This window comes from Heloderma suspectum, chromosome 5 (assembly GCF_057233095.1).
Source record: "Heloderma suspectum isolate Gila_16-S chromosome 5, 16-S_ref, whole genome shotgun sequence".
Taxonomy (NCBI): Eukaryota; Metazoa; Chordata; class Lepidosauria; order Squamata; family Helodermatidae; genus Heloderma; species Heloderma suspectum.
The window spans coordinates 207,464,690-207,492,518 of record NC_139462.1 but is presented as its reverse complement, the minus strand read 5'-3'; the positions used below and the strand labels follow the sequence as shown (position 1 = coordinate 207,492,518).

General features: G+C 44.4%; 1 protein-coding gene across 1 annotated transcript in view; it reads right to left on the bottom strand.

Moving 5' to 3' along the window:
- Window positions 1-27,829, bottom strand: part of CCDC7 (coiled-coil domain containing 7) — a 360,733-nt gene that overhangs the window by 89,524 nt on the left and 243,380 nt on the right. The window contains exons 45-52 of the mRNA XM_084859830.1: window positions 26,981-27,106; window positions 22,088-22,216; window positions 18,251-18,376; window positions 11,563-11,682; window positions 9,336-9,461; window positions 5,136-5,255; window positions 4,276-4,401; window positions 2,667-2,786 (exon numbers count right to left, since the gene is read on the bottom strand). Coding sequence (XP_084715956.1) covers window positions 2,667-2,786; window positions 4,276-4,401; window positions 5,136-5,255; window positions 9,336-9,461; window positions 11,563-11,682; window positions 18,251-18,376; window positions 22,088-22,216; window positions 26,981-27,106 — 993 coding nt within the window. The remainder of the gene's footprint in view (window positions 1-2,666; window positions 2,787-4,275; window positions 4,402-5,135; window positions 5,256-9,335; window positions 9,462-11,562; window positions 11,683-18,250; window positions 18,377-22,087; window positions 22,217-26,980; window positions 27,107-27,829) is intronic.

Sequence of the window (27,829 nt, the reverse complement as noted above, 5' to 3'; positions counted from 1 at the left end):
GGGTTACCTTGCAAATATTTATCCAAAAGGAGATTTTGGTCTTCCACATTTCTCTCATAAATTGCTACACTCTCCTAAGCTACTATTTTTATAAAGAAACAAATGATATATTAAAATATATTATCATATGACATTTGAATCAGTATGATACTAGCAAAACATTCTAACAGAAGCATTTGTGCTGACATACTGTGACTTTTCACTGACCTATGAGCTTGCTATGAGAAAGACAAAATCTTCCCAGTTAAACTCAGGAAAACCAAAATGTGCATCAGATAAGAAATTTGGGGGAAAGAATGTTTACATATGTGTAGTATTGTCAATATATTTTACATATGATGCAAATGTGAACATAAAATATTGAGAAAAGTAAAGAGAACTGAAAGACACTTCAAATTTAAAATAGCTACACAATATTGCTATGAAAGAGAAGCAGGTGGTATCCTGTTTTGAAGGAAATGTGTGTCTCAGTATCATACAAAACTATGAAGTAAATATATTACTTCAAATCATAGCTGGGAACTTTGGAAAAAAATAGTAACTAATTATTAGAGAAATTCCATTTTGTGGGAAACGTACATAAGCAAATTCATCAGAAATCATATAAATATAAAAGGCAAAACATGGGATACAACATCTCTCCTCATGGGAAGGCAATGGCACCGGTCCTCACATTGACTTCTCTACTCCTAGCCCAGAAATACCATTGGGTAATTTTAGAAAGGCAATGCTCCTCAAACTAAACTTAGAACATCTTGAAAATGTGTTTTGTTTGTAGCCACTTTGTATTTTGTATGTTCAGTGCTCTTATATCTTAAAATGTTAAGATTTTGCTGAAGATTTTGAAGTACAAGATAAAAAGACGTGTCTAATTTCAGAGGCCTCTTATTTAAAAACTCTGTGTGTCAAATACCAAGAATTCTGTAAACCTACGATTTCCATGGTAGCACCTTGTTCTGGCATATGGCATGGAATAGGAACCCACTGATCCATGATCTAGCTAAATACAGTAATCCCATAGCATAAAATCCCAAAACAGGGTCAAATCTGCCACAGCTGGGAGCAACCCACCTGAACTCAATAGTACTTACTTTTGAGTAGACATGTATAGGATTGTACTGTAAAATAGTCATGCTTCAGTCCCATTTAAATCAATGGGATATTAGTTGTGACTAATTTATTTCAATGGGACTAACTTAGCCTGGATCCAACCTATTTTGTTTTATGGTATTATTTTTTTAAAAAATTGAAACTTACAAAATTAATATTTAAAATATCTCGTTACTATACAATGCTAAGTATAATTAATTTAATTATACTAAGTATAATTAATGTTAAATGCTAATTATATTTAATTTTATAATACTAATTAAAATACATTCTGAAAAGAAAAGAAATTAGTCATGAATTTGGTACATTCACATGGAGGAAGAACAACTGAAACAGAATTACTCAATTACCAAATTATTAAATGTCTGCCAATTAGAAGTAGAATGGTTTAATTATGGTTGGAATTATGCTCTTTTTCTTTCCTTTTCTTGCTGAAACATGCACATCTAGATATGCACATCTAGATCAGTCTAATTATCCAAGCACTCAAGTAAGGGCCTTTTCCAATGTTCTTACATTTTAACATACTTAATAGCGTGGTCCCCAATTTAATAAAGCATACCTCAGCCTTCCCCAACCCTGTGCCCTCCATATGTCTTGGATTACAGCCCCCATCATTCCCCACCAGTACAGCCAATGGCTTTGCTGGCTTGGAATGATGGGGGTTGTAATACAACACATATGGAGGGCACCAGGTTGGGGAAGGCTGCGATACCTAGTTATAAAATGAGAGAATTAATGTGGATGTCTAACCTACCATATAGTTGGAAAAGAACTCAAAGATCATCATGCTCAGATATTACCTTTAAAGGCACAGATTTCTATATTATAATGTTCTTGTCAGGTTGGAGAATAATTAGGCTAGTCTCTCCCCAGAGACTAATGAAGCCAAATAGATTCATGAACTCTCTAAATTCATGAACCTTCCCCAACCTCTCCCCCAGATGTGTTGGACTACAATTCCCACCACTCCCAGCTAAAAGGCCACTAGCCATGCTGTCTGAGTATGATGGGGATTGTAGTCCAACACAACTGGAGGGCAACATCAGGTTGGGCAGGCTGCTCTAGAATATATGACCATTTCAAGATAGCTGCTCTGTCAATGGCCTGTGATGTGGAATAGCAAGCTCATTGCAATTTTAGGCTCCCTTGATTTACAGATGAATTAAGATAGATGAAGCATGAAGAGAGATGGCTAGAGTATAGGTAGCTTTTGGCTTGCACTGAACTCAGCTGACTGCAACCTAAGTCATTTTTAAGACATCGCATGCAGCAGTAGTATCAACTGCCACTGCATCTGCAAAAATATGATCTGCAAGAACTACTCCTGATGGTATATAACCTGGTAAATCCTGGTTATCACTACCCAAAGAATCTTATACACTTTCATAAATTTGTCACCCACATCAATTTTACTCAACTTGCAGACTGCCAAGTTACACTGTCAGGCCCAAATAGGAGGCTTGGCAATGATCCTACGCTTAGAAGTCAGTAAAATAGAAGGACCTCACATGTGTTTAAGATCACAATTGAAATAAGCATCAGTTATCACATACCACTAATACTGTCTGGTTGTAGAACTGCAAGAGCCTGAGTTTCTTCTAGCTCTTTCACATTAGATTCCAAACTTTCCAATAAAAGTTGCTTCCGCTGAGATAGTTCATACAAGCGCTTTTCTACAAACAGTAATGTTTTAGAATTATCTATTTAAAATAGTTTTAAAATGTCCTTATTACAGATGGAGCAATCCTATGGCTTCTAGACAGCATAGGCCATAGACAGCACTCCAATTTCGGATATGGGTATCTGTACTCCACCCTCCCTTCCCCTCCCTACCGGCACAAAAAGAAACCCTGCTGGCTGCTTCTCTGAGGGAGTAAAGGGGGTGTTTCGGTGGGTGGAGAGGGGACTCGAGAGACCAGGATACGAGCTATCCTGAGGACTTTAAAGCCTCCTTCCCTCCCCCTCTGGAACACCCCAGCCAGATGGGCAAAAAAGCCAGTCTAAGCAAAAATGGTGAGTGGGAAGAGTTCCTCCCACTCTGAGCTGCATGCTTGTAAGCCTCCAAGTTCGGAAGCTTACAAGCATTGAGGGTGAAAGTCATAGGACTGCACCCTAAGTTACATAAAATGAAGAAAAATATTCAGATGTGAAAACCTGATTCTTTCATAAAAAGACAAATATCGTTTTGATCCATCATTGTAGCTGTTAAAGTGAGGGGTACAAGCTAAGTGAAGCAGTGTATTTGGGAGGAGACTTAAGTCTTTAGCAATATCACAAAAGTTGACCATTTTATTTATTTACAGTATTTCTATCCCGATCATCTACTTAAATATTCAAAAAGATTAATACAATGGAGAAAACAAGAAAGAACACAACATCCAATCTAAAATATCAAATTAAACACAAATGTAAACTAACAGAAGGAATACAATTATCAAAAACTTCATCCATCTACCTTCCCAAATGCATTTGGGAAGTATTTGGCAACAAAAAGATGAAAGAGAAAATACTAAGCAAACTTCTGTGCAGGCAGTTCCAAATCCTGGACACTACTACCAAGACAGCCCTGCCTCTGGTAACCATCAGCCCAACTCTGATGGTGGGACAACCTACAGCAAAGTATCCATTGATGGTCAGAGCACATGGGCAGATGGATATAACTTTTAGAACTGATGCCTGGGCTTGCTTGTTTTCCACTTCCCCTCTTGTCCCTTTTTTCCTTGTGTGTCATGTTTTTAGATTACAAGCCTGTGGACACTGACTGTCTTGCTTGCAACTAATGTTGCTCTAGGAAACTTTTCAGCTGAATAATGGTGTAAATACTTAAGCAAACAAAAAATAAAAGACAAGCTGGTCCTTTAGGTAAGATCTAGTTTTAAAGGTGTGTGAAGTATGAGAAAGGTTTCCTAGGGAGATAGTGAATAACCAGGGAGGCTGAAGCAAAGGGCTTCTCAGAGGCACTATGTCAGTCCTCTTATACTGATAACGAGTGCTGTATAGCCAGTACAGGAGCAACACTTCGTCTTTTCTTTTTTCTACAAAAACTCTACTTTTGGAGCTAAGAGGAGGAGTGTACGTTGCCAGGTGCCCCACCTTTTGAACTGCCTTGCTTGCAAAGAGTGTACACATTTATATTTAAAATATCATTTATTTTCTACGCACCACCAGTTCTTCCAATTAGAGCTCTTTGTGAAGCATCACGTTGTACTTCTTTTAAATCAAATATAGTTGCCTCCAGATCTATAGCCAAATGTCTTCTTTGCTCGTCGAGCTCCTGTAGTTTATGCGCTATAAAATAATTTCAGGCCTAGTTATATCAAAGTATTAATATATGCTGAAATATGATAGATACGATAGCACTCTTCAAGGACTTGAAAGGTTGTCACAGAGAGGAAGGCCAGGATCTCTTCTCAATCATCCCAAAGTGCAGGACACCAAATAATGGGCTCAAGTTACAGGAAGCCAGATTCCGGCTGAACATTAGGAAAAACTTCCTGACTGCTAGAGCAATACAACAATGGAACCAATTACCCAGGGAGGTAGTGGGCTCTCCCACACTGGAGGCATTCAAGATGAGGCTGGACAGCCATCTGTCAGGGATGCTCTGACTTGGATTCCTGCATTGAGCAGGGGGTTGGACTCAATGGCCTTGTAGGCCCCTTCCAAACTTACTATTCTATGATTCTATGATTTCAGATTGTTATTGTAATAACACTTTGATATGTATTAGCATTCTTGTGCTGTCGGCTGCTTTGGAGACATCTGTGTGGAAGAGTAGTGCATAAATTAAACAACGATAGTAATGGTACTAAAATGCCGAGACAATGTTCTAGAGCAGGGCTGCAGATACCCAATACAGATGCCCTATGCTGTCCTTGTGGCAGAAAAGGTTGTGCATGCCTGTTCTACAGCAGTGAAAGTCTGTTTGCTTGGCCATAACCATACATTCAATTGAAATAAAAAGCTTTAGTCATTATATTTAATACTGTAATTGAAAGCATGAAAAATCACTGTATTCATACCACTGATACTGCCTGGCTGGGTAGCTGCAAGAGCTTCAGCTTCTTGTAGTTCTTTCTTCTTAGATTCCAAACTTTCCAGCAAAATTTGTTTCCTCTCAGATAGTTCATACAATTCTCTTTCTGTAAACAGATATTTTTAAATGATCCATTGAAAAATGGTTTCAAATGTCCTCATGGCTCGCAAAGTCACATAACAAAGCCAGCCCATCTAAGTCCATCTTCCTGTTCCCTACTGAGGGAAGGGCACATGGATTATATCTCTAACTGCCAGGACCTGGATAACTCCACAGATCAATGGAATGGATTTTGTGGATTGGTATCTTTGCCATCAGGTAGACTCCTGAGCCCATCATACTTCATGCCCCCACCTCACCCCATGCATCATTAACTGCCACAGGCCAGAGGACACTACATATTAACATATAATTAATTGTAAGCTGCTTTAGAATCCAGTGTTCGAGAAGAGGAAGAGGAGGAGATAGAGACAGATATTCAAATTGATTTTTTCATAGAAATGACAAACTAGCATGATAAACAAAATGATCTAAATTAAGTATTTCTGGAAATGTAACAAAGAAATGTCAAAGGGGTTGTGGGGTGTTTTCATACTAGCCCCTTCCTCTAGAATTGCCATCCTTTGTTCACTCACTTTTTATGGAACATCCAGATGATATTGTTTCCAAAAATTGACTTTCACTGTTTTCTGCATTCCCCTCCCATGTTTTTCCATCCTGATTTGTGGCAATTATTTTATAATCAGATGCACCTGAAACTCGACCCTACTCTGTGTGGACAGATAAGGTGCTCTTAAGGTTTTTCCAGGCTCCAGAACCTTTAAGGACGCAAACCTACGAGTTGTGCTCTTGTTGAACAGAAGCTTCTGATCTCAGAGGCTTCTGAGCATCCAATGCCCAGCCAAACTGCTGTCAGCAGGGCTGGAGGAGAGACAGAGGTTATTTTCACCTCTCTGTCCTCCTTTGTTTGTTTTTCCTCTAGACAGGCCTCTGATCCTGTCTAGCGGAGGCACATTGGCAGGTGCTGGAGGGACCATAGGTTTTCTCATATCCTGGCTTCTCCTCCATCCTCCCCTCCCCGTCCATCGCATCACCCCCTTTCAGAGCTACTTTTGCGACTTAACGAAGAGGGGAAGGTCTTGGGATGGTACCCAAAATTGGCAAAGAATGGGGTTTGGCAAGCGGAGGAATGACACGTGTTGTTATAAGCAAATTCAGCCAGAGGCAAGAGGGCCACTCAGTTGTCTTGTTGGTAATTTACATAGCAGCTGTTCTAGTGTGGCATTAGTGTGTTCAGTCTGCCCATCTGTCTGGGGGTGGTGAGCAGAGGAGAGTCTGAGTTCTATATTGAGTAGCATCAGCAACTCCCACCAGAACCGGGCCATAAATTGGGGCCCCGTATCTGACACGAGCCCCTCAGGCCAGCCATGTAATCGGAAAACGTGGATTAGAAACAACTCGGCTGTTTCTTTGGCCAATGGCAGTCCTGAGAAAGATATAAAATGGGCCATTTTAGAAAATAAATCTATCACTACCAAAATGGTGGTCTTACCTTGCGACTGTGGCAAGTTGGTGATAAAGTTAAAGGAGAGCAGTTTCCAGGGCCCTGAGGGTATAGCTAAGGGATGGAGCAGTTCGGTGGGTTTGCCTATGGGTCTTTGACCTGTTGACAGGTGTCACAGGAGGTCATGTAGGTTTTGATATCATGACACACTTGGGGCCACCAAAAATCTCAAGTGACCCATGTAACATTTTGGAAAATCCAAAATGCCCAGCAGTGCACGCGTTGTGGCACTGTTGGAGGACTTTTTCCCTTAGGCGTTTGGAAGGCACATAGACTCTGCATAAGTGGTAAAGTAGCCCGTCTTGTAATGAAAAGGGGGTTGGCTTGGTGACTCTAACTGCTAGTCCCAGCTCTGCCACTTTGTTGTGAATCTCAAAGGGATCTTGAGTTTGTTCTGTGTGGAGTACTTCTACCCAGGACTGGGGTTCAAGTGCAGCCACCAGACTCTCAGGGGGAAGGATTGGAGGTGGGGGGCTCTCCTAGCCCCCTGTCTGTAATTTCAGCTTACGGGAGAGTTTGTCCGCCTGCTGGTTTTCTGTGGCTCTAACATGGTGGATTTTGAGGTTGAACCATGAAAAAAAAAAGGGACGATCTGATCTGACACTGAAAAAAACTACACACACACCCCGCCCGCCATGCCCATGCATAACAAAGCTAATAAGAACTAAGCATGTTTAGTAGCCACAGAATTTTGGGAGGGATACGGAAGAGCTGGAGGGCGGGGAAGAGGAATAGAATGGTATCCTGAAAGAATGCGTGGCTGGCTGGAACAATGAAAAGAAGCACTCCACACTGCACCATTTTGTTGCAGGTCCAACTTCTAAACTTTTACTAAGTTACAGTCACCAGAGACCTTGCTGAATGGGGCTTATTTGTAAGCATACATTACAAAAGGATACTGCCTATGGGAAATGGAATTTCTAGTTAACATAATCGGATAATAAATGTTCTGTGGAACTCCTGTTTTACATCCATTTCCATCTAACTGAGGAAAAGCAATGCTGCAGCCATGCTAAAGGGTTCTAGAGTGGAAGCATCCATTGTCAATGATAATATCTCATTATCTAGTAAGATCTACTACGATAATTTGCAAAGCCGCCCCCACCACTACCACTGCCCCCTAGGATCACACAAAGAACTCCCAGGCAACGCACAAGAGTCTCCCAAAATCCTTTCAGTTAATCCTTTGATTAGGACTGTGAAAATCCTCCATATCTCCTAACTGGTAAGAAGCAGGAGATTATGCATTATCATTTCATACTGGTGGTCAGTGCTGGAGGCCAATATAATAGCCCCCTTTTTTCATGAATTCTGCTTCTCAGCCAAGAAAAATAAAATGAGCAGCAGGTGTATGATCTGTCAAGTGAGCTATTCTCATAAGTCTGATGTAGTACTGACCTAGGAGTCTAGCATACCTCTGCCACAAACTTCACTCACTCAAATTTATTTATTATTGCATTTTTATCATTATTGTCAGCCAAAAATTGATTCATGGCACTTAAAATCAAAAGTACATACTGTTGCAAGACCACTGCTTGACTACTGTAAATAATCTATACTGTGAATAGAACTATCACTATGGGCATGCCTTGGAGCAATGCTGGGTTTGCAACTGGACAAATGAAAGATAAAGACACAGGATGGTTGGTAGATGTTTTCTCAATGGGAGCTAACAGGCAGAGGGATGTCTCTTTATGGGAACTGTTAGAGGGTGGTTTCTGACGCAGAAATCTCTCTGAAATGTGAAGCCAACAACCTGAAAAGGTGAAAAACTGAGGGGACAGAGACAGGTAGACTGAAAGGCACCATAGAAATGCAGGTACCCCTCCCTGGATACCTGCAGTGCTTCCAGACAAGGCTTTTGTCATGCAATCACCCTGTCCCATGCATGGAATTGTATGGAGGGACTAAAGTTGTAACACTCTTGTATTTCCCCCCACTTCTTCCATCCTTTTTCTTTCTACAAAAGGAAGGAGGAAGAAAAGACGGAAGGAAGAAAAGGAAGAAAAGACAGAATGGATTGTCATCTGAGCTATAATACCCTTTGTATGGAAATCAGCAATGGCGCTTATTGACATGGCGTAGCATATTAGACGCCTGTAAGACAAGTCCTAATTCGAAAAATAATTATCTACTTATCTACTGCTTAGTGTTTACTGTAAGAGCCAGCATGGTGTAGGGTTGAGAGTGTTGGACTGCAAGCCGGGAGATCCAGGTTCTAGTCCCCAGCCATGGAAGCTCACTGGGTGACTTTGGGCCAGTCACAGACTCTCAGCCCAACCTACCTCACAGGGTTGTTGTTGTGAGGATAAAATGGAGAGGAGGAGGAGGAGGAGAATGTAAGCTGCCTTGGGTTCCTTACAAGAGGAAAAAAGGTGGGATATAAATGCGGTAAATAAATACATAAATAAGTTCAACTATAATAAAACTACCTTAATTCCAAGTAAACATTTGAACTGCTATACTTACAAAGTCAAATTCTGATAAAGTTTGAGATGTACTGAATGCAGATTTAGGTGCAGTCTGGCACATACTTCATTCACTTTAATTAGGCTTGCAACTACTGAAACATTATGCATATTTAAGAATCTAAATTTAATATGTCATTTATTTTCTACTCACCCCCGGGTCTTCCAGTCGGAGCTCTTTGTGAAGCATGACGTTGAATTTCGTGTATATCATGTACAGTTGACTCCAGTTCTGTAGTCAAATGTCTTCTTTGCTCATCTAGCTCCTGCAGTTTATGCTCTACAAAATAATTTCAGACCTAGTTATATCAAAATATTAATATATGCTGAAATAACTACACTAAATTAAAATGTGCATTTGGTATACAATAGGTCAAATCTAGTTTGTCATACTTAGTAGACCCATTGAAATCAATGGGTCTTAAGTTAGTCATAATGTATTTAAGTAGGTCTAGGTTTCACCTGGGAGGATGTAAGACCTAGTTGTTTATAAGGTCCTACTCAAATGTGCTTTGGGATTTGGAAACATCTTGGCCAGTTTACATGGAATGACAACCCAGTTTTTTTTAAACCTTAAGTTGTTGGGAACACTGTAGAGCACTGGTGTACGCTGCTGTACACTCCAGGTGCAAGCCGGAGTGGCTAAACAACCCAGGGATGCTTTAGGAAACTTTAGCATAATATGGGAACCAGGAACTCTGGCTACTTGGGGGAGAGACAAGCCAGAGCTGGAACCCAGAGCTAAACCCTTGCTCTGGAATCCAGAGTTAAGTCTAGCACACTTGTTCGTTATTGACAACCAGGGTTTAACAGACCCTTGGGTTGTTGTGATGTGCAAACAGACCACTTCACTTGATGTAGGTGGCCCCTCTGCAATCCTTAAGTAAGATTATTTTGATGCATCTGCACCTAGAACTTTTTATATTGGCAGTTACTTTGGCAGTTATTTTGGCTCCTATTTCCTGCACTTGGAACTTTTGAGAATCTGGCTACTGATTATATTATTTATGAATATCTGACAGCTCTGAAAAGTTATATTACATCTGACTCTAACTTAGGTATTTTATGTTAACAACTGGTAAATAATATCAGTTGATATTATCTTAGTATTAACCAACAAATGGATCTGGCTTTGCACAGGCGGGAATAGCCCTTAGATTGATACAGCAAAGGCTGCAAGAAAACTTACACAGGTGTCAAAGTTGGACAAATTATGTAGAACCTTTCTGAGCAAACCCATACTGTTGGCACCCCTACACATGGCCTCTGCCATGGTGCACCGCTATTGCCTCCTGAGCGAGACATCTTCCCACTCAAATCCCCTAAGGGGGGGGGGGTGCCCCACAGCAGCAGATAGGGAACAGACATATAAGTCTGTCCTTATAGACATATAAGTCTGTCCTTATAGACATATAAGTTTATCAGACATATAAGAACAGACATATAAGGCTGCTATAGCCTTTTCCAATCTGGCACCTTCCAGATATATTGGACTACAACTCCCATTATGGGAGGTTGAAGAGGACTAGCATACTAAGTAGCCCTTAATTTGATACAGTGAAGCATTCAAACAAACCTATGCAGCTGACAGAGAGGTGCACACAGTGTGCCCAACCTGCCTGAGTGAAGCCACACCTGCTGGTGCTCCTAGGCATGGTCCCTGCCAGGTGCATCCCTGTAGCCCCTTAAGGAAGGGGTCTGTCCACTCTTATTTCCCTGACAGGGGGCTGCCCAACAGCAGGGGGGAGGGGCAGGCCTATACTCTGTCCCTCAGCCTACTAATCTCCTCTGGCTTCAAACTGTATGAATTACAAAGCTGCTCCTAGTGGCTGAAGATGTACTGCACACTTCAACCACATGGACACATTGCACACATTTAAATTAATTAAAATCAATTAGTGTATTTTAAAAACAAAATAATACCGAGATGCACATCCCTTGGGTCCCCTTAGTAAGAAAACTATGCTTTAGGTGTCTAGGTTTCAAGGGTGGGACAAACAGATACACACACTCTCTTTTATTATTATAGAGGATTAATTTGAACTGTGATTATAATGAACTGTTGTAGAACTGAATCATTTATTTTGATTGATATATTATGTTTCAAAATGAAATGGTAGTAGATTGTTACTATAATGACACTTTGATATGTATTCATGTTCTTGTGTGGTGGGCTACTTTGGACACATCTGTGTGGAAGAGCAGTGTATAAATTAAACTACAACAACAGTAGTAGTAGTAAAAATGCAGAAACAATCTTATACAGCAATACAAAGTCTGCTTGGCCATAACCATATACTCAATTGGAATAAAACACCTTAGTTCCAGACACTTATGTTTAATGTTGTAACTGGAAGCATGAAAAATCACTATATTCATACCACTGATACTGCCTGGTTGGGTAGCTGCAAGAGCTTCAGCTTCTTGTAGTTCTTTCTTCTTAGATTCCAAACTTTCCAGCAACATTTGTTTCTTCTCAGATAGTTCATATAATTCTCTTTCTGTAAACAGATATTTTTTGGAACCATCTATTGAAAACTGGTTTCAAATTCCTTCATTAAAAATATATTTTTTTTCTGAATGACTGACTGAAAAATGGTTTCAAATGTCCTCGCTGCATGCAAAGTCACATAACAAAGCCAACTCATCTAAGTCCATCTGCCCTTTCCCTCTTGAGGGAAAAGAATGGAACATGGACTATATCTCTAATTGCCAGGATCTTGATGACTCTGCAGATCAATGGAGGCTGCTTTGTGGATTGGGATCTGTATCATCAGGCAGACCCCTGAATCCATCTGTAGCTCCTTATGCACCCTGCCTCTTAGGAAAAAAATCTGGAACTGGAATGCATCATTAATTGCCAGGGGCCCGAAGAGACTACACACTAACATATAATTGTATGCTGCTTTGGAACAGGGGGCTTCAGGGTTACAGAAGAGGAAGAGGAGGAGAAAGAAGAAAGATATTAAATATAGAAATGAAAAACTCTTCATCTATCATGACAGAGAATGGGAGCTAAATGAAGACCTTCTGGCAATGTAACAAAGAAATGTGACGGTTTTTCCACACTACTCCTTTTCTCTGGAACTGCTGTCCTTAGTTTACTGACTTTTTATGGAACATCCAAATTATAATGTTTCCAGATAATTTACTTTAAATATTTCCTGCATCCCTCCACCCATGTTTTTTCCCATCCTGATTTGTGGTAATTATTTTGCAATAAAACATACCTGCATGTCCAGCCTGCCCAGTGTGGACAGACAAAATGCTATTAAGGCTTTTCTGGGCTCTTGAACATTTATATTCTTCTTTACAGATCTTTACTTTTCAGCTGGTTTCTATTGACCCTAGCAGGGAGGCTACTGACTGTGAGTAATTTTCCTTGAATAGCCTCTGTGAGTTGCCCTAGGCCACTTTTCCCCCATGCATTGGACTTTTATTACTGATTACCTCGTATTATTTTTCTTGAACAGTGTTATAGCACTGGGTGCTATTTTTATTCTGTAATTTTATGTGTTTCTATATGTGTTTTTATGTATTTGTTTAATTATTTTTTTATTATGTTATTTTTAAAAAATGTGTTTGTGTGATTGTTAGCCACCTTGAGAGCCATTTTCTTGGTGTAAAGGCAGGGTATAAATTGATTTAAAAAAATAGCATATAATGCTATTTTTAAAAACAAAAGAAACAATGAGAGGAAATAAATAAGGACTCTGTCCAATCTATAGGGAAATTACTAACTAACTTTCCAGCCAGGATCAATAGGAAGCCATAAAATTGACCGTTAAGTAATCATCATCATATGAACTAATAAGAACTCAGTTCTCGGACTGCCTATCCTTATGTAACCAAAATGGCATCATCCACATGTAAGAGAAGCTATCAGCAGGACTGAGAGATCTCAAAGGTTTGCAGAAGTAGAAAAGGAAAAGGAAAAAAAAGAAAAAAACCCTATGGGGAAACCCAGAAATATTGCTCAATGAGGACTGAGCATGGACAGTGGGAATAAAATGCTGACTGACTATTGAGGGAAAGAAAACAAAGGGGAATAGAATAGAGTATCCTAGAAGAGGGTACAGATGGAAGAGGGAACAGATGATATATACAACGTCTGTTGTATATACCTACAGCAAGTATAGGTAGAGTTATGATACCTATGTAGCCAAATGGGACTAATAAGAAATAAGAAAGTATCAACTTGGGGAACAAAATTGAAAAAGTATTTTAAGCAAAAATCCCTACCCACCCCCGCCCCCCTTCATAAGAAACTCAGAGAGAATTAAGCATGCTCAGTGGCCACAGAATGCTTACTGCCTGTTGGGAGAGGTATGGAAAAGCTGGAGGGTGGTGGGGAAGAAGAGGAATGGAATGGTATCCTGAAAGAAAGCATGGCTGGTTGGAACAACGAACAGGAACATTCCACACTATACCATTTTCTTGCAAGTCCCACTTGTACATTTTTATCTACGGTCACCAGAGACCTTTGAAGAATGGAATGTATATGTAAGTAGATATTATAGAAGGATCCGGGCTATGGGAAATGGAATTGCTGGTCAATATAGTGTAATAATAAATGTTGTGTAGAATTCCTGCTTTAATTCCATTTCAACCAAATTGAGGAAAAGCAATGCCTCAGCTGTGCTAAAGGGTTCTAGGGTGGGAGCACCCATCTTCTCTGTAGGGATGTATGAAAGTGACTTACCTGTCCGCGGATTATGTTGATGGTGGGGGGGAGGCGTTCCGTCCCTCCCCCCGGAATCCTGGCCGGGGGGGGAGGCGCTCCGTTCCTCCCCCCCGGAATCCTGGCTGGCCGGCTGTGCTCCGCAGGGATTCTGCGGAGCTGCCAGCCGGCTCCGCCAGCTGCTAGACATCCAGCTGTTGGCTAGCAGGGACGCAAATGACGGCGCCTGTAGCCGCTGCTGTTTGCATCCCTGCAGTCAGCCATGATAGGCTACGTAAATGTTTACATAGCCTATCACGGCTGATTTTTTTTTAAAAACAAAAACGCACGTACGCAAATGGCGGGGGCCATGGCCAGTTTTTTTAAAATCTAGCCGTGATAGACTACGTAAATCTTTACATAGCCTATCATGTTTTTTTGTTTTGTTTTGGGTTTTTAAACAGGAAATGGCGGCGGCGGCAGCCGGTCAGAAGACCGGCCGCTGCAGCCGCCGCCGCTGCACCGCCGCCAGAGCCACCGCCGGAGCCGCCGCCGCCAGGAAGATCCGCCCAAGGTAAGTCCCGTCCCGGGGGGGCGGGGGGGGCGGGCTGTTCCGCCACCGATTTCGGGGGGCCGAATGCGCTGGCATTCAGCCTCCCCGAGATCCGTGGCGGAACTTTCGTACATCCCTACTTCTCTGGCAATATCTTTTCAGTTGAATAATGCCGTAAAATGGTTCACATACATGAGCAAACAATATAAGAGAAAGCGGTCCTTCAGATATGATCTAGATTCAAAGGTCTTTAAAGTATGAGCCAAGCCTCCCTAGGGAGATACAGTGAATGCCCACAGAGGTGGAATGGGCTCAGAGGCTATTTGTCAGTTCTCTTATATTGATAACGAGTGCTGTATGGCCAGTACAGCAGCAACACTTTTTCTTTTCTTTTTAACAGAAACTCTACTTCTGGAGCTAAGAAGAGGAGTAAACATTGCCAGATAAAGTATGTCCTTCACGCCATATTTATTTGATTTGCACCCTACTTTTCTACCAAAAAAATGGCACTCAAAGTGGCGTACAGGCACAATTAAAACTGATTGTTTTAAAACAGTAAAACACTAAAATACATAAAAACGTAACAATTACAGAATAAATAAATAAACAGCGCCCAACCCAAAAGACCCACATGCAGCGTAGGGATGTACGAAAGTCACTTACCTTTTCGACGGGGTGATGTGCGGTGGGGGCAGACGCTCTGCACCTCCCCCCGAAATCCTAACCTGGCCAGCTCTGCTCAGCGGAGATTCCGCAGAGCCGCCAGCCAGGGCCGCCCGCAGCCGGACATCTGGCCACTGGGCAGCCTGCAGGCAAACAAAAAACAACAGCGTACGCAAATGGTGGCAGCTACGGCAGCCACCATTTGTGTTCCCTTTTTTTTCGCTGTTTTAGCCTACGTAAATATTTACGTAAGCTATTATGGCGAAATTAAGGGGAACGCAAATAGCGTAGCGTCTATGCTATTTGCGTTCCCCTTATTTTCGCCGTCTTAGTCTACGTAAATATTTACGTAAGCTATTATGGCGAAAACAAAAGGAATGCAAATAGCGCCCAATACGCTACTTGCGTTCCCCTTTTTTTCACTGTAATAGCTTACGTAAATATTTACGTAGGCTATAACAGCAAAAAAAAAGGGAACGCAAATGGCGGCCGCCGTAGCCACCGCCATTTGGGTACGCTGTTTGTTTTTTTTTAGCTTGCCATGATAGGCTACGTAAATACTTACGTAGCCTATCACGGCCTCTGCAGGGACGTAAATGGCGTCCCTGCGTTAGCCGTGATAGGCCACATAATTATGTACGTAGCGTATCGCAGCTATGATGAGGAAGCAAATGGCGGCCGCAGCGCGGCCGCCATTCGCAAGTCAGCCCGGACAGCAACAGGTAACTGCTCCGATCGCGCGACTTTCATGGGGGGACAGGGGTTTCGTTCCACCATGGATTTCGGGGGGCCGAATGTACTGGCATTCAGCCTCACTGAGATCCGTGATGGAAATCTCTGACATACAGGCCAAAGGCCTTCTTGAATAAATTGATATTTGTCTGCCAGTGGAAGGTCAGGAGAGAAGGAGCAAATCTTGCCTCCTTTGGGAGGGAGTTCCACAGCCTGGGAGCAGCTTCCCAAAAGGCCCTCTCTCGGGTCGCCACCAAAAGTGCCTCTGAAGGTGGTGGTCTCGAAAGAAGGGCCTCTCCAGAAAATATTAAGAACCAGGCAGGCTCGTATGGGAGAAGGAGGTGTTTCATGTAGCATGGTCCCAAGTTTTATAAGTCATAACCAGCACTTTAAATTCTGCCTGGAAAAAGACTGGTAGCCAGTGAAGCTGAAGTTCCTGAACAGTTTTCAACGGCAGCCCCTCATAGAGCACATTACAGTAGTCCTAGGGATGTACGAAAGTCACTTACCTTTCCGCGGATTATGTTCATGGGGGGGGAGGCATTCCGTCCCTCCCCCCGGAATCCTTGACGGGGGGGAGGCAATCCGTTCCTCCCCCCCGGAATCCTTGACGGCCGGCTGTGCTCCACAGCGGCTACGCGGAGCAGCCGGCCAGGCCCAGGCCAGAGCTGTCCGCAGCCGGATTTCCGGCCGCAGAGGGCTCTGGGTAAAAAAAAAACGCATACGCAAAAGGGCGGCAGCTACGGCCGCGGCAGTTTGCGTTCCTTATTTTTCGCCATCTTAGTCTACGTAAATGTTTACGTAGACCATTACGGCAAAAATAAAGGGGAACGCAAATAGCGTAGCGGGCGCTATTTGTGTCCCTTTTTGATTCGCCGTAACAGGGACGCAAATCAAAAAGAGACGCAAATAGCACCCACTACGCTATTTGCGTTCCCCTTTATTTTTGCCGTAACAGTCTACGTAAATATTTATGTAGACTAAGACGGCGAAAAATAAGGAACACAAATGGCGGCAGCCGTAGCCGCCGCCATTTGCGTACGCTTTTTCTTTTTTTAACCCAGCCGTGATAGGCTACGTAAGTCTTTACGTAGCCTATCACGTTTCTGTAAAAAAAAAAAAAAATGACAAGACTGCAAATGGCGGCGGCAGCAGCCGGTCGGAAGACCAGCCGCTGCAGCTGCCGCCGGAGCTGCCGCCCGGAACATCCACCCCAGGTAAGTCTCGTCCCGGGGGGGATTCGCGGGGTGGCGGGGGGGTGGCAGGCCGTTCCGCCAAAGATTTCGGGGGCCGAGATCCGTGGAGGAATTCTCTGACATCCCTAAGTAGTCCACAGCCTACTGTTGTTACAACAGGATGTATCTAAGGCAGAGTGGCTGGATGACCAGTCAGATGGGCGATTAATAAATTTAATAAATAAATAAATATGTGGCCATGGCCAGATAAGACATCTCTAGGAATGGACACATTTGGCACACTAGCCTCAACTGTGCAAATGTACTTCTGGCCACTACCAAGACCTGGGCATCCAGGTTCAGGGCTGAGTTCAAGAGTACACCCAAACTGCAAGCCTGAGTCTTTAGGAGGAGTGAAACCCAATCCAGAACAGATTCCTATTCCCTGATCTGCCTTTTGATTGACCAGGATCACCTCTGTCTTGTCTGGATAAACTTCAATTTCTTCATCCTCATCCAGTCCATTACTGATATTATATACAGATTTAGAACTAAAACAGCTTCCTTCGAATTAGATGGAAAGGAGAGACAGAGTTGGGGGTCATCAGGATACTGGTGGCACTGAACACCAAAACTCCAGACAATGCTTCCCAACCATTTCTTATATACGTTTAATAGCACTGGGGATAGGAACCCTGAGGGACACCACAGGCCAGCAGTCCCGGCGTTGAACATGAATCTACCAGCACCACCTTCAGAGAGTACCTCTCCAAGAAGGACCAGCGCCAGTGTATATCAGTGTCTCCCAGTCCCATCTCAGAAGGAATCTATGGTCAATGGTAGTGAAAGCCGCCAAAAGGTCCAGCAGAACTAACAAGGACACACTCCCCATGTCGGGTTCCTGGCACAGATTGTCCACCAAGCCAACCAAAGCAGCCTCTGTCCCATAACCAGGCTTGAAGCCAGACTGAAATGGATCAGAATAATCCATCTTATCCAGAATTCCCTGGAGCTGAAAAGCCACCACACACTCCAGCACCTTGACCAAGAATGGAATATTGGAGAACAGCTGGAAATTATCCAATACAGTGGGACTCAGGGAATGTTTTTCTCTTTGAACCGCTATACTTACAAAGTCAAATTCTCATAAAGTTTTAGAAGTACTGAACTGCAGATTTAAGTTTAGTTGGCCACATACTTCATTCACTGTAATTAGGCTTACAACTACTGAAACACTATGCATATTTAAGAATCAATATTTAAAATATTATTTATTTTCTACTCACCACCGGGTTTTCCAATCAGAGCTCTTTGTGAAACATGATGTTGTATTTCTTGTATATCATGTACAGTTGCCTCAAGTTCTGTAGTCAAACATCTTCTTTGCTTGTCTAGCTCCTGTAGTTTATGTGCTATAACACAATTTCAGGCCAAGTCATGAGATAATATTAATATATGCTGAAAAAACTATACTAAATTAAAAAGTTTAGTATACAATTAGTTTACAATAGGTTAGATCCAGGTTTAGTCATACATAGAAGAGACCCATTGAAATTAATGGGATTTAAGACAGTCATGCCTAACTTAAGTGCCATTGATTTCTCAGGGTGACTAGATCAGGATCCAACCCAGGATTATCTAGACTTGTTTTATATTAATGCTTAGCATGTAGATAATCACTTCATATATATCATTTTACTAATCCATACAGTAGTCCTGTAAAGTAGATCAGTAGTTTTCCCACACTGAATATGGAGCTGCAGCTGTGGGAGCACATTTTAGACAGTAGCATTCCAATGCCATAGAAATGCTTTCTAAACAGAAAACCTGTCCTGAAAAGACCAGATATGTTTTGCAAAATGTGGCTTCCATGGTGATGAAACTTTTCTTTTGAGCGATTACATTGTAAAAAAAAAAAGAAAAAACCAAGTAAAGGCCTCTTCTGACATCATGTAGCCTATTAGACCAATGTAAGAAGGTCTAGGTGTCATCTGGGAGAATGTGAGATCTGGGTGTTTTAAGGTTTGTCTTCGGAAACTTCTTGGCCCAGTTTGCATGGAGCAACATGGTTGCTGGCAACACTGTAAAGTGCTGGTGTACACAGTCCAATCACTGCAGGTGCAAGCAGGAGCGGCTAAGAGAGCAATCCTGTGTCCCCTAAGATGGCGTGTGGGGGAGACAGGATTTTTCAGTTTCCCAGCTGCAAGCTTGTAGACAGCGCTATGAGCTCATAGCCAGGAAACCATGCTCTCTGCCCCCTCCCCCTCGTAGCTGGGACGGAAAGAACTATGGTGGCTGCCCCTCAGTGCCTGTCCATGCTCATAACATGGAGCATGGACAGAGCAAAAAGGGGGTGTTCCTGGAGGCCGGGAGGAGATCACGGAAGCTGTTTTAGACAGCTTCTTATGTGGTCTCCAACCCTGTTCCTGTCCCCTCCCCGAAGCTGTGCTTAGACAGCCGAAATCAGGAGTCTAAGGAAAACTGCAGGGTAGCTAGAGCACAGAAGGAATCCTCTCCTCTGTGCTTCAGCTGCCCTGCATTGGATAGGTGGTCACTTCTGGCTTCAGAGGAAGTCGGAGGTGACCATCTATCTCAATAGGATTGCACCCTAAATAACCCAGAGACTGTTTAGAAAACTTATAAGACCCAGGAACTCTGGCTTGTTGAGGGAGAGACAAGCCAGAGTTGGAACCCAGGGTTAAATGCTAATTCTGGAACCCAGAGTAAAGCCTAGCACACTTGCTTGTTCTTGACAAACCAGGGGTTTGTAAAAAACAAAACAAAAAACAACCCTGAGGTTGTTGTTATGTGCAGACAGGCAACTTCACTTGATGTAGGTGGCCCCTTTCCAATTCTTAAGTAAGATTATTTTGATGCATCTGCACCTAGAACTTTTTATACTGGCAGTTGTTTTGGCTCCTATTTCCTGCACTTGGCACTTTTCAGAATCTGGCTGCTGATTATATTATTTATGAATATCTGACAGTTTTGAAAAGTTATATTGTATCTAACTTACATATTTTATTTTAACAATTGGCAAAGAATGTCTTACTATTAACTAGTGAATGGATCTGGCTTTGCACAGGTGGGAATAGCCCTTACGTTGATACAGCAAAGGCTGCAAGAAAACTTACACAGCTGTCAGAGTTAAACACATTATGATGACGCTGTCTGAGTGAACCCATGCCTGTTGGCACTCCTACACATGGCCTCTGCCATGGTACACCCCAATTGCCCCCTGAGGAAGATGTCTTCCCACTCCATTCCCTGGCAGCAGAGAGGGAACAGGCATATAACCCTGTCCCATGACCTACTACAGCCTTTTCCAACCTGGCACCTTCCAGATGAGTTGGGCTATAACTCCCATAATGGCAGTTGTAGTCCAACACATCTGGAGGATGCCAGGTTAAAGGTTAGCATACTAAGTAGCCCTTAATTTGATACAGTGAAGCATTCAAGCAAACCTACACAGCTGACAGAGAGCTACACATATTGTGCCCAACCTGTCTGAGTGAAGCCACACCCACTGGTGCTCCTAGGCATGGTCCCAGCCAGGTGCACCCCTGTAGCCCCCTAAGGAAGGGGTTTGTTCACTCTTATTCACCTGAGGGGGGGTGCCCAACAGCAGAGGGGAAGGGACAGGTCTATAACCCTGTCCCTCAGCCTACTAATCTCCTCTGGCTTCAAACTGTATGAACCACAGAGCCATGTGCTGGCCATAGAAGTTTTTCCCTAGTGGCTGAAGATATACTCCAGCCTTCAACACATGCAGATATTGGACACATTAAAATTAATTGAAATTTATTACAATTAAGCAATGTGTTTTAAAAACAAAATAATGCCGAGATGCATACACCTTGGGTCCCCTCAGTAAGCAAGGTGTCTAGGTTTCAAGGTCTTGGACCTATGGTACTAACGGATGGACGAACAGAGATTGAATTAAATGACAAAAACAGTAGTAGTAGTAGTAGTAGTAGTAGTAGTAGTAATATGCAGAAACAATCTTCTACAGCAGTGTAAAGCCTGTTTGGCCATGGACATATACTCAACAAAAATAAAAGACTTTACTTCTAGATACTTCGGGTAGAATCCAACAAAAGTCCAACTTAGAGTCGACCCATTGAAATCAATGGGACTTCAGTTAGTTATGACTAGCTTAAGTCCTATTCATTTCAATGTGTCTATTCTAAGTAGGTCTTTAGTTGGATTCTGACCTTATGTTTAACATTGTAATTGGAAACTAGGGATGGGGGAGAATTTCTCCCCGAAACTTCGGGGGGCCGAGTGCCAACGTGTTCGGCCCCCCGAAGTAGTTTCGGGGAGAAATTCTCCGCACCCCCCCGCACCCCCCCCAGGATGGGACTTACCTTTCCCGAATGTCCCTCCCGGCGGCGGGTCCCAGCGGCGGTTCAGCAGGTCTTCGACAGGGGCAGAGGCGGCAGCCGGTCTTTTGACCGGCTGCCACCGCCACCATTCCAAGAAAAGTAAAAAAACACAAAAAAACGCCCCCGTGATAGGCTACGTGACGATTAACGTAGCCTATCACGGCTAGATTTGCAAAGTCAGCCGTGATAGGCTACGTAAATCGTCACGTAGCCTATCACGGGTGACTTAAAAAAAAAAAAAGCGCATGCGGCTAATGGCGGCCCCCATAGGGAGCCGCCATTCGCGTTCCTTATTTGGTCGCTGTAGTCTACGTAAAGATTTACGTAGACTACAGCGACCAAATAAGGAACGCGAATGGCGGCTCCCTATGGGGGCCGCCATTTGCGTACGCGCTTTTTTTTTTTTTTTAAGTCACCCATGATAGGCTACGTGACAATTAACGTAGCCTATCACGGCTGACTTTGCAGATCTAGCCGTGATAGGCTACGTTAATCGTCCCGTAGCCTATCATGGGGGCTTTTTTTTTTTTTACTTTTTATTTCGCGGCCGGGCAAGGCGAGGCGCCTCCTCCCCGGCCTGAATTTCGGCCAGGCGAGGCGGGAAGCCTCCCCCCCGGCCTGAATTTCGGCCGGGCGAGGAGGGAAGCCTCCCCCCCCCCCCGCGAAGCAAGCTGCGAGACCAGGTAAGTGGCTTTCGTGCACCCCTATTGGAAACATGAAAAATCACTGTATTCATACCACTGACACTGCTTGGCTGGATAGCAGCGAGAGCTTCAGCCTCTTGTAGTTCCTTCTTCTTTGATTCCAAACTTTCCAGTAACATTTGTTTCTTCTCAGATAGTTCATATAGTTCATATAATTCTCTTTCTGTAGACAGATATTTTTTCAAATTATCTATTGAAAAATGGTTTCAAGTGTCCTGATTGCTTGCAGAGTCACATAACAAAGCCAGCCGATCTAAGTCCATCTTCTGCAGATAAATGGAGGCTGCTTTTGTGAATTGGCATCTTTACCATCAGGCAGACTCCTGAGCCCATCAAGTACACTTCATGCCTCCCCCCCGGCCCCGCCCCCATTACCTGCCAAGGGCCAGAGGAGACTACACATTAACATGTAATTGTAAGCTGCCTTATAACCCAATGTTTGAAAAGAGGAAGAGCAGAAGATGACAGATTTTAAAATGGATTATTTCACAGAAATGACAAACTCTTTATCTATCATGATAGAGAAGAATGGAAGTCCTAAATGAAGTCCTTCTAGTGTAACAAAGAAACATTAACAGGGTCAAGGAGTGTTTTTGGCAGGAATCTTTTTTTGGCAGGAATCTTCACCCACCATCCCAGTGCGTATGCCCATGGCAGTTTCCTGCCTATTCCCTTGATTCCTTGAGACCACCAAACCACCCTCAGAACAGAGAGAACTTTTGGCATCATCATTGACACCAAACTGCATGTGATAGGGATGCACCATAGGTTGTCATTATGTACAAACCTGGGTTGTTGAAGTGGTTACAACCACCCACAACCCTGAAACAGCTCATGGGTTAAGGGGAAGGTTGTCAACTACCCCAACAGCCCACCCTTGTGTCCCGCTATGGCTAAATCAGACTCAGCATTACAGCAAATTATGGGGCAATCCAAAAGGCAATGTAATAAAACTGGCAAACAGTCAAACACAAAGGTTTCAGTCCAGCATGGGATCAGGCTAAGGCAGGAGTGGTCAAGATACAAGCAAAGATCAAAGCACAGTTAAGCAATCAGATACAATACACAGTCCAGAAGCAGAGTCAAGCAGCAGTCCAAGGGACAGAAGCACAGCGGTTCAATCACAAGGCAAGGTCCGGAAAACAAGGTACAAGGCAGTGAAACTGAAAGAACGACATTGTTCCAGCACTGGCTAGGCTAAAACTGAAGGTTTATATAGCTAGGGATGTCAGAGAATTCCACCACGGATCTCAGGGAGGCCGAATGCCAGCGCATTCGGGCCCCCGAAATCGGTGGCGGAATGGTCTGCCACTCCCCCGCCCCCCCCCCCGGGACGAGACTTACCTGGGGCGGATCTTCCTGGCGGCAGCGGCCGCCGCCGCCATTTCCAGTTTAAAAAAAAAAAAAAAGACGTTGATAGGTTACGTAAAGGTTTATGTAGCCTGTGATGGCTAGGTTCAAAAAACAAACAAACCATGATAGGCTACGTAAATGTTTACGTAGCCTATCACAGCTGACTTAAAAAAAACAACAACAGCAATGCACGTACGCAAATGGCGGCGGCCGTAGGGATGTACGAAAATCACTTACTTTTCGGGGATTATGCTGATGGTGGGGGGGGAGGCGCTCCGTCCCTCCCCCCGGAATCCTGGACGGGGGGGAGGCGCTCCATTCCTCCCCCCCCCCAGAATCCTGGCCAGCTGGCTGTGTTCCACAGCGATTCTGCGGAGCCGCCGGCCAGCTCCGCCAGCAGCCGGACATCCGGCCGCTGGCTAGCAGGGACGCAAATGGCGGCACCTGTAGCCGCCGCCGTTTGCGTCCCTGCAGTCAGTCGTGATAGGCTACATAAATGTTTATGTAGCCTATCACGTCTGACTTAAAAAAAAAAAAAACGCGCGTATGGAAATGGCGGCGGCCATGGCCGCCGCCATTTGCGTTCCTTATTTTGGCACGTCTTAGTCTACGTAAACATTTACATAGACTAAGACGGCGAAAATAAGGGGAACGCAAATAGCGTAGCGTCTACGTAGCCTATCACGTGTTTTTTTTTTTTAAACTGGAAATGGCAGCGGCGGCAGCCGGGCGGAAGACTGGCCACCACAGCCGCCGCTGCTGAACTGCCACCGGAGCCGCTGCTGGAGCTGCCGCCGCCAGTAAGATCTGCCCAAGGTAAGTCTCGTCCCGGGGGGGGGGGCGGGGGGGCAGGCCGTTCCGCCACCGATTTCGGTGGGCCGAATGCGCTGGCATTCGGCCTCCCCGAGATCCGTGGCGGAACTTTCGTACATCCCTAGGCGGCCGTGGCCGCCGCCATTTGCGTACGCGCGTTGTGTGTTTTTTAAGTCAGCTGTGATAGGCTACATAAACATTTACGTAGCCTATCATGGCTGACTGCAGGGACGCAAACGGCGGCGGCTACAGCCGCCGCCATTTGCGTCCCTGCTAGCCAGCGGCCGGATGTCTGGCTGCTGGTGGAGCTGGCCGGCGGCTCCACAGAATCCCTGCGGAGCACAGCCGGTCGGCCAGGATTCCGGGGGGGAAGGAACGAAGTGCCTCCCCCCTGTCCAGGATTCCGGGGGGAGGGACGAAGCGCCTCCCCCCCCACCATCAACATAATCCACGAAAGGTAAGTGACTTTTGTACATCCCTATATATAGCCAGACCTTCCTAAGCCCACCCAGGGCTCAGATGCAGTGCCTTATAAGCCCTCTGGCAAAAGTCCTACTGGGGTGGAAGGCCTTGCTCCCAAGGAGTCCTTTCTTCCTGAGAAGTCCTCTTTTGTAATGGAGAACGTCTTCTCAAAGGAGCCCTATCTGCTGCCTCTTGAGCTGACAACGCTCTTGGGAGCAAGATGGTCCCCCAGCCTCTGCTTCAGAGGCAAAACTCCCCTCCGGTGGGTACAGACTAGTGGTGATTAGGGGTGTATGAACCCAACTCACCTGAGTCCACTGGGGGGTCCACGGGGGGGGAGGTGATCTGTTCCTCCCCCCGGAATCATCCCCAGCCAGCTCCACTCCGCACCGAGTCTGCAGAGCCGCCATCTAGGTCTGTCCGCTGCCAGACTTCCGTCTGCTGCCAGTCTGCGGATGCCGTTTGCATCCCTGTCCCTTCACGCGATAGGGTACATAAAGATTTGCGTAGCCTATCATGGCAAAAAGCAGTGACGCAAATGGCTCCCGCTACGCCGGACGACATTTGCGTCCACTAGGGATGGCGGAGAATTCCGCCACGGATTTCAGTGAGGCCGAACACACTGGCATTCAGCCCCCCGAAACCTGTGGCAGAACGGCCTCCCACCCCCGCCCCCCTGCGGAATCCCCCCCGGAACGAAGCTTACCTGGGGTGGATATTCCGGAGGCAGCAGCGGCGGCAGTGGCTCTGGCTCCAGCGGCAGCAGCTGGTCTCTCGGCCAGCTGCTGCGGACTCAAATGGCGGCCGCCATAGCGGCCGCCATTTGCGTTCGGCCAGGCTGCCGTGATAGGCTATGTAAGTATTTACGTAGCCTATCACGGCAAAGGCAGCCACGCAAATGGCAGCCACCACGCCTTTGCCGTAGCTGCCTTTGCTGTGATAGGCTACGTAAATACTTACGTAGCCTATCACAGCAAGCTAAAAAAAAAAAAACAGCGTATGCAAATGGCGGAGGCTACGGCGGCCGCCATTTGCATGCCCTTTTTTTCGCTCTTTTAGCCTACGTAAATATTTACGTAAGCTATTACGGTGGAAAAAAAAAAGGAACGCAAACAGTGCCCACTAAGCTATTTGCATTCCCCGTTTTTTCGCCGTAATAGCTTGCGTAAATATTTACGTAGGCTAAAACAGTGAAAAAAGGGAACGCAAATGGCGGCCGCCGTAGCCGCTGCCATTTGCATATGCTGGGGTTTTTTTGCCTGTAGACTGCCTAGCGGCCAGATGTCCGGCTGCGGGCGGCCCCAGCCGGCAGCTCTGCAGAATATCCACGGAGAAGAGCTGGCCGGATTAGGATTTCAGGGGGAGGTGCGGAGCACCTCTCCCCCCCCCCCCCGCAAATCAGCCCATCGAAAAGGTAAGTGACTTTGGTACATCCCTAGCATCCACAGACCAGAAGCGGATGGCAGCAGAGTGAGCAGACGGACACGGACCCGAACTTCATGTTCAGAGGTGAGTGAGTGGTCCATTCCGCCATGGACTCCAGGGGCGCTGGATTCTTTAGAATTCTCTGCCATCCCTAGTGGCGCTCTCTCCTGAGGGCCCAGGCATGCCCAGATCTCCTGACATGGGTGGCTCCTTGGTGTTGTCTGTTTCTGGATGTTCTAACTCCTCCTCAGAGGAGGATTCCTCCAGTGGGAAAACCTTGCCAGGTTCACATGTAATGGCAAGCTATGACATGCCTCCACCACGGCTTGAATATTCAAAATGGCGGCCGCCACTACAACGAGAAACCCCACGGGGAAATTCAACCACAGTGGCTTCTCATTATATGCAAACCGGATCAATATCTCTTCTTTGATACTGCTAGGATCCCTCCATCTGGAAGCACTGCAGGTGTAGAGTAACAGGTCCCCTGCTACTTGCTAGAAGTGTTAATGCTATGCCTCCACTTATGCTGTACTTGTATATTTGTATATAAATGCAATATTACAAAAACTTCACAAACCTTCAATAGCCACTCCTTCAAAAGGAAGCCAAAACCAGGTAGCACTGCCTCCTGAACTTCTCACTACTTAGGGAACTGGGAAATGCATAACAATGCCAAATACAATATAATACAAAATGCTGCTTTGGAATTGGAATTTCAGCCTGTCTGGATCTTTCCAGACACAATGGTAGGATGACTTACATCTACCTCCTCTCGCTTGATAGCCATAGCCTCAGTGATGACAATATTAATTGGACTTACAACACTAGGAGCCCTTTTCTTAAAAGTTAAGGTTATTTAATCTCTACTCACTACTGGGTCTTCCAGTTAGAGCTTTTTGTGAAGCATGATGTTGTATTTCTTGTATATCATGTACAGTTGTTTTTAGATCTTCAGTCAAACGTTTTCTTTGCTCAGCTAGTTCCTGTAGTTTATTGTCTACAAAGTAATTTCAGGCCAGTTCATACCAAATATTAATATATTTTTTTATTAACTATACTAAATACAATAGTGTAATTAATATATAATATAATATGGAACAGTTTAATATTTAGACTTAGCATATATATAGTGCTCATTGCATTTCAGGCCATTGCACATACATTATCTCGGGGTGCTTCTAGATTAGGCTTTTATTGTGCAAACTGCCTCACTCACATAATTTTAGGATTACGATGTCCTGTGTTTTTTCCATCTTTTTTCTTACCAGAAAAAATCCGTTAAGGAAGAAAAGATGGCATATCCGCACAATGTTTTTAGATCGTTAGCACTAGCACTCTCTATCTGGAAGCACCCTCAGTAACCCATACAACAGCCCTATAAGATTGTTCATTATTGTTATCTCCATATTGCATGGGGTGTGGTATCTGAGCCTGGCTTTTTGGCTGGTTCAACTTTTCTTTTGAGCTAGAAATTATTATACTTAGTTTAAACAAGACAGCAGTACTGTTGGTTGTGGGATAATCTTGGGAAAGATGGGGTTGTACTCCCCTTAAAGATGCAGGTTCACAGCTTCTAAGTGTTCTTTGATCTGGTGCTGCTTTTGGAAGTTCAGGTGCTAGCAGTGACTAGGAGCAGCTTTTTTGAACTTCAGTTGCTGTGCCAGCTGGGCCTTCCATGGAGAAATCAGACCTTACCACAGTCTTCTATGCTCTGGTAATC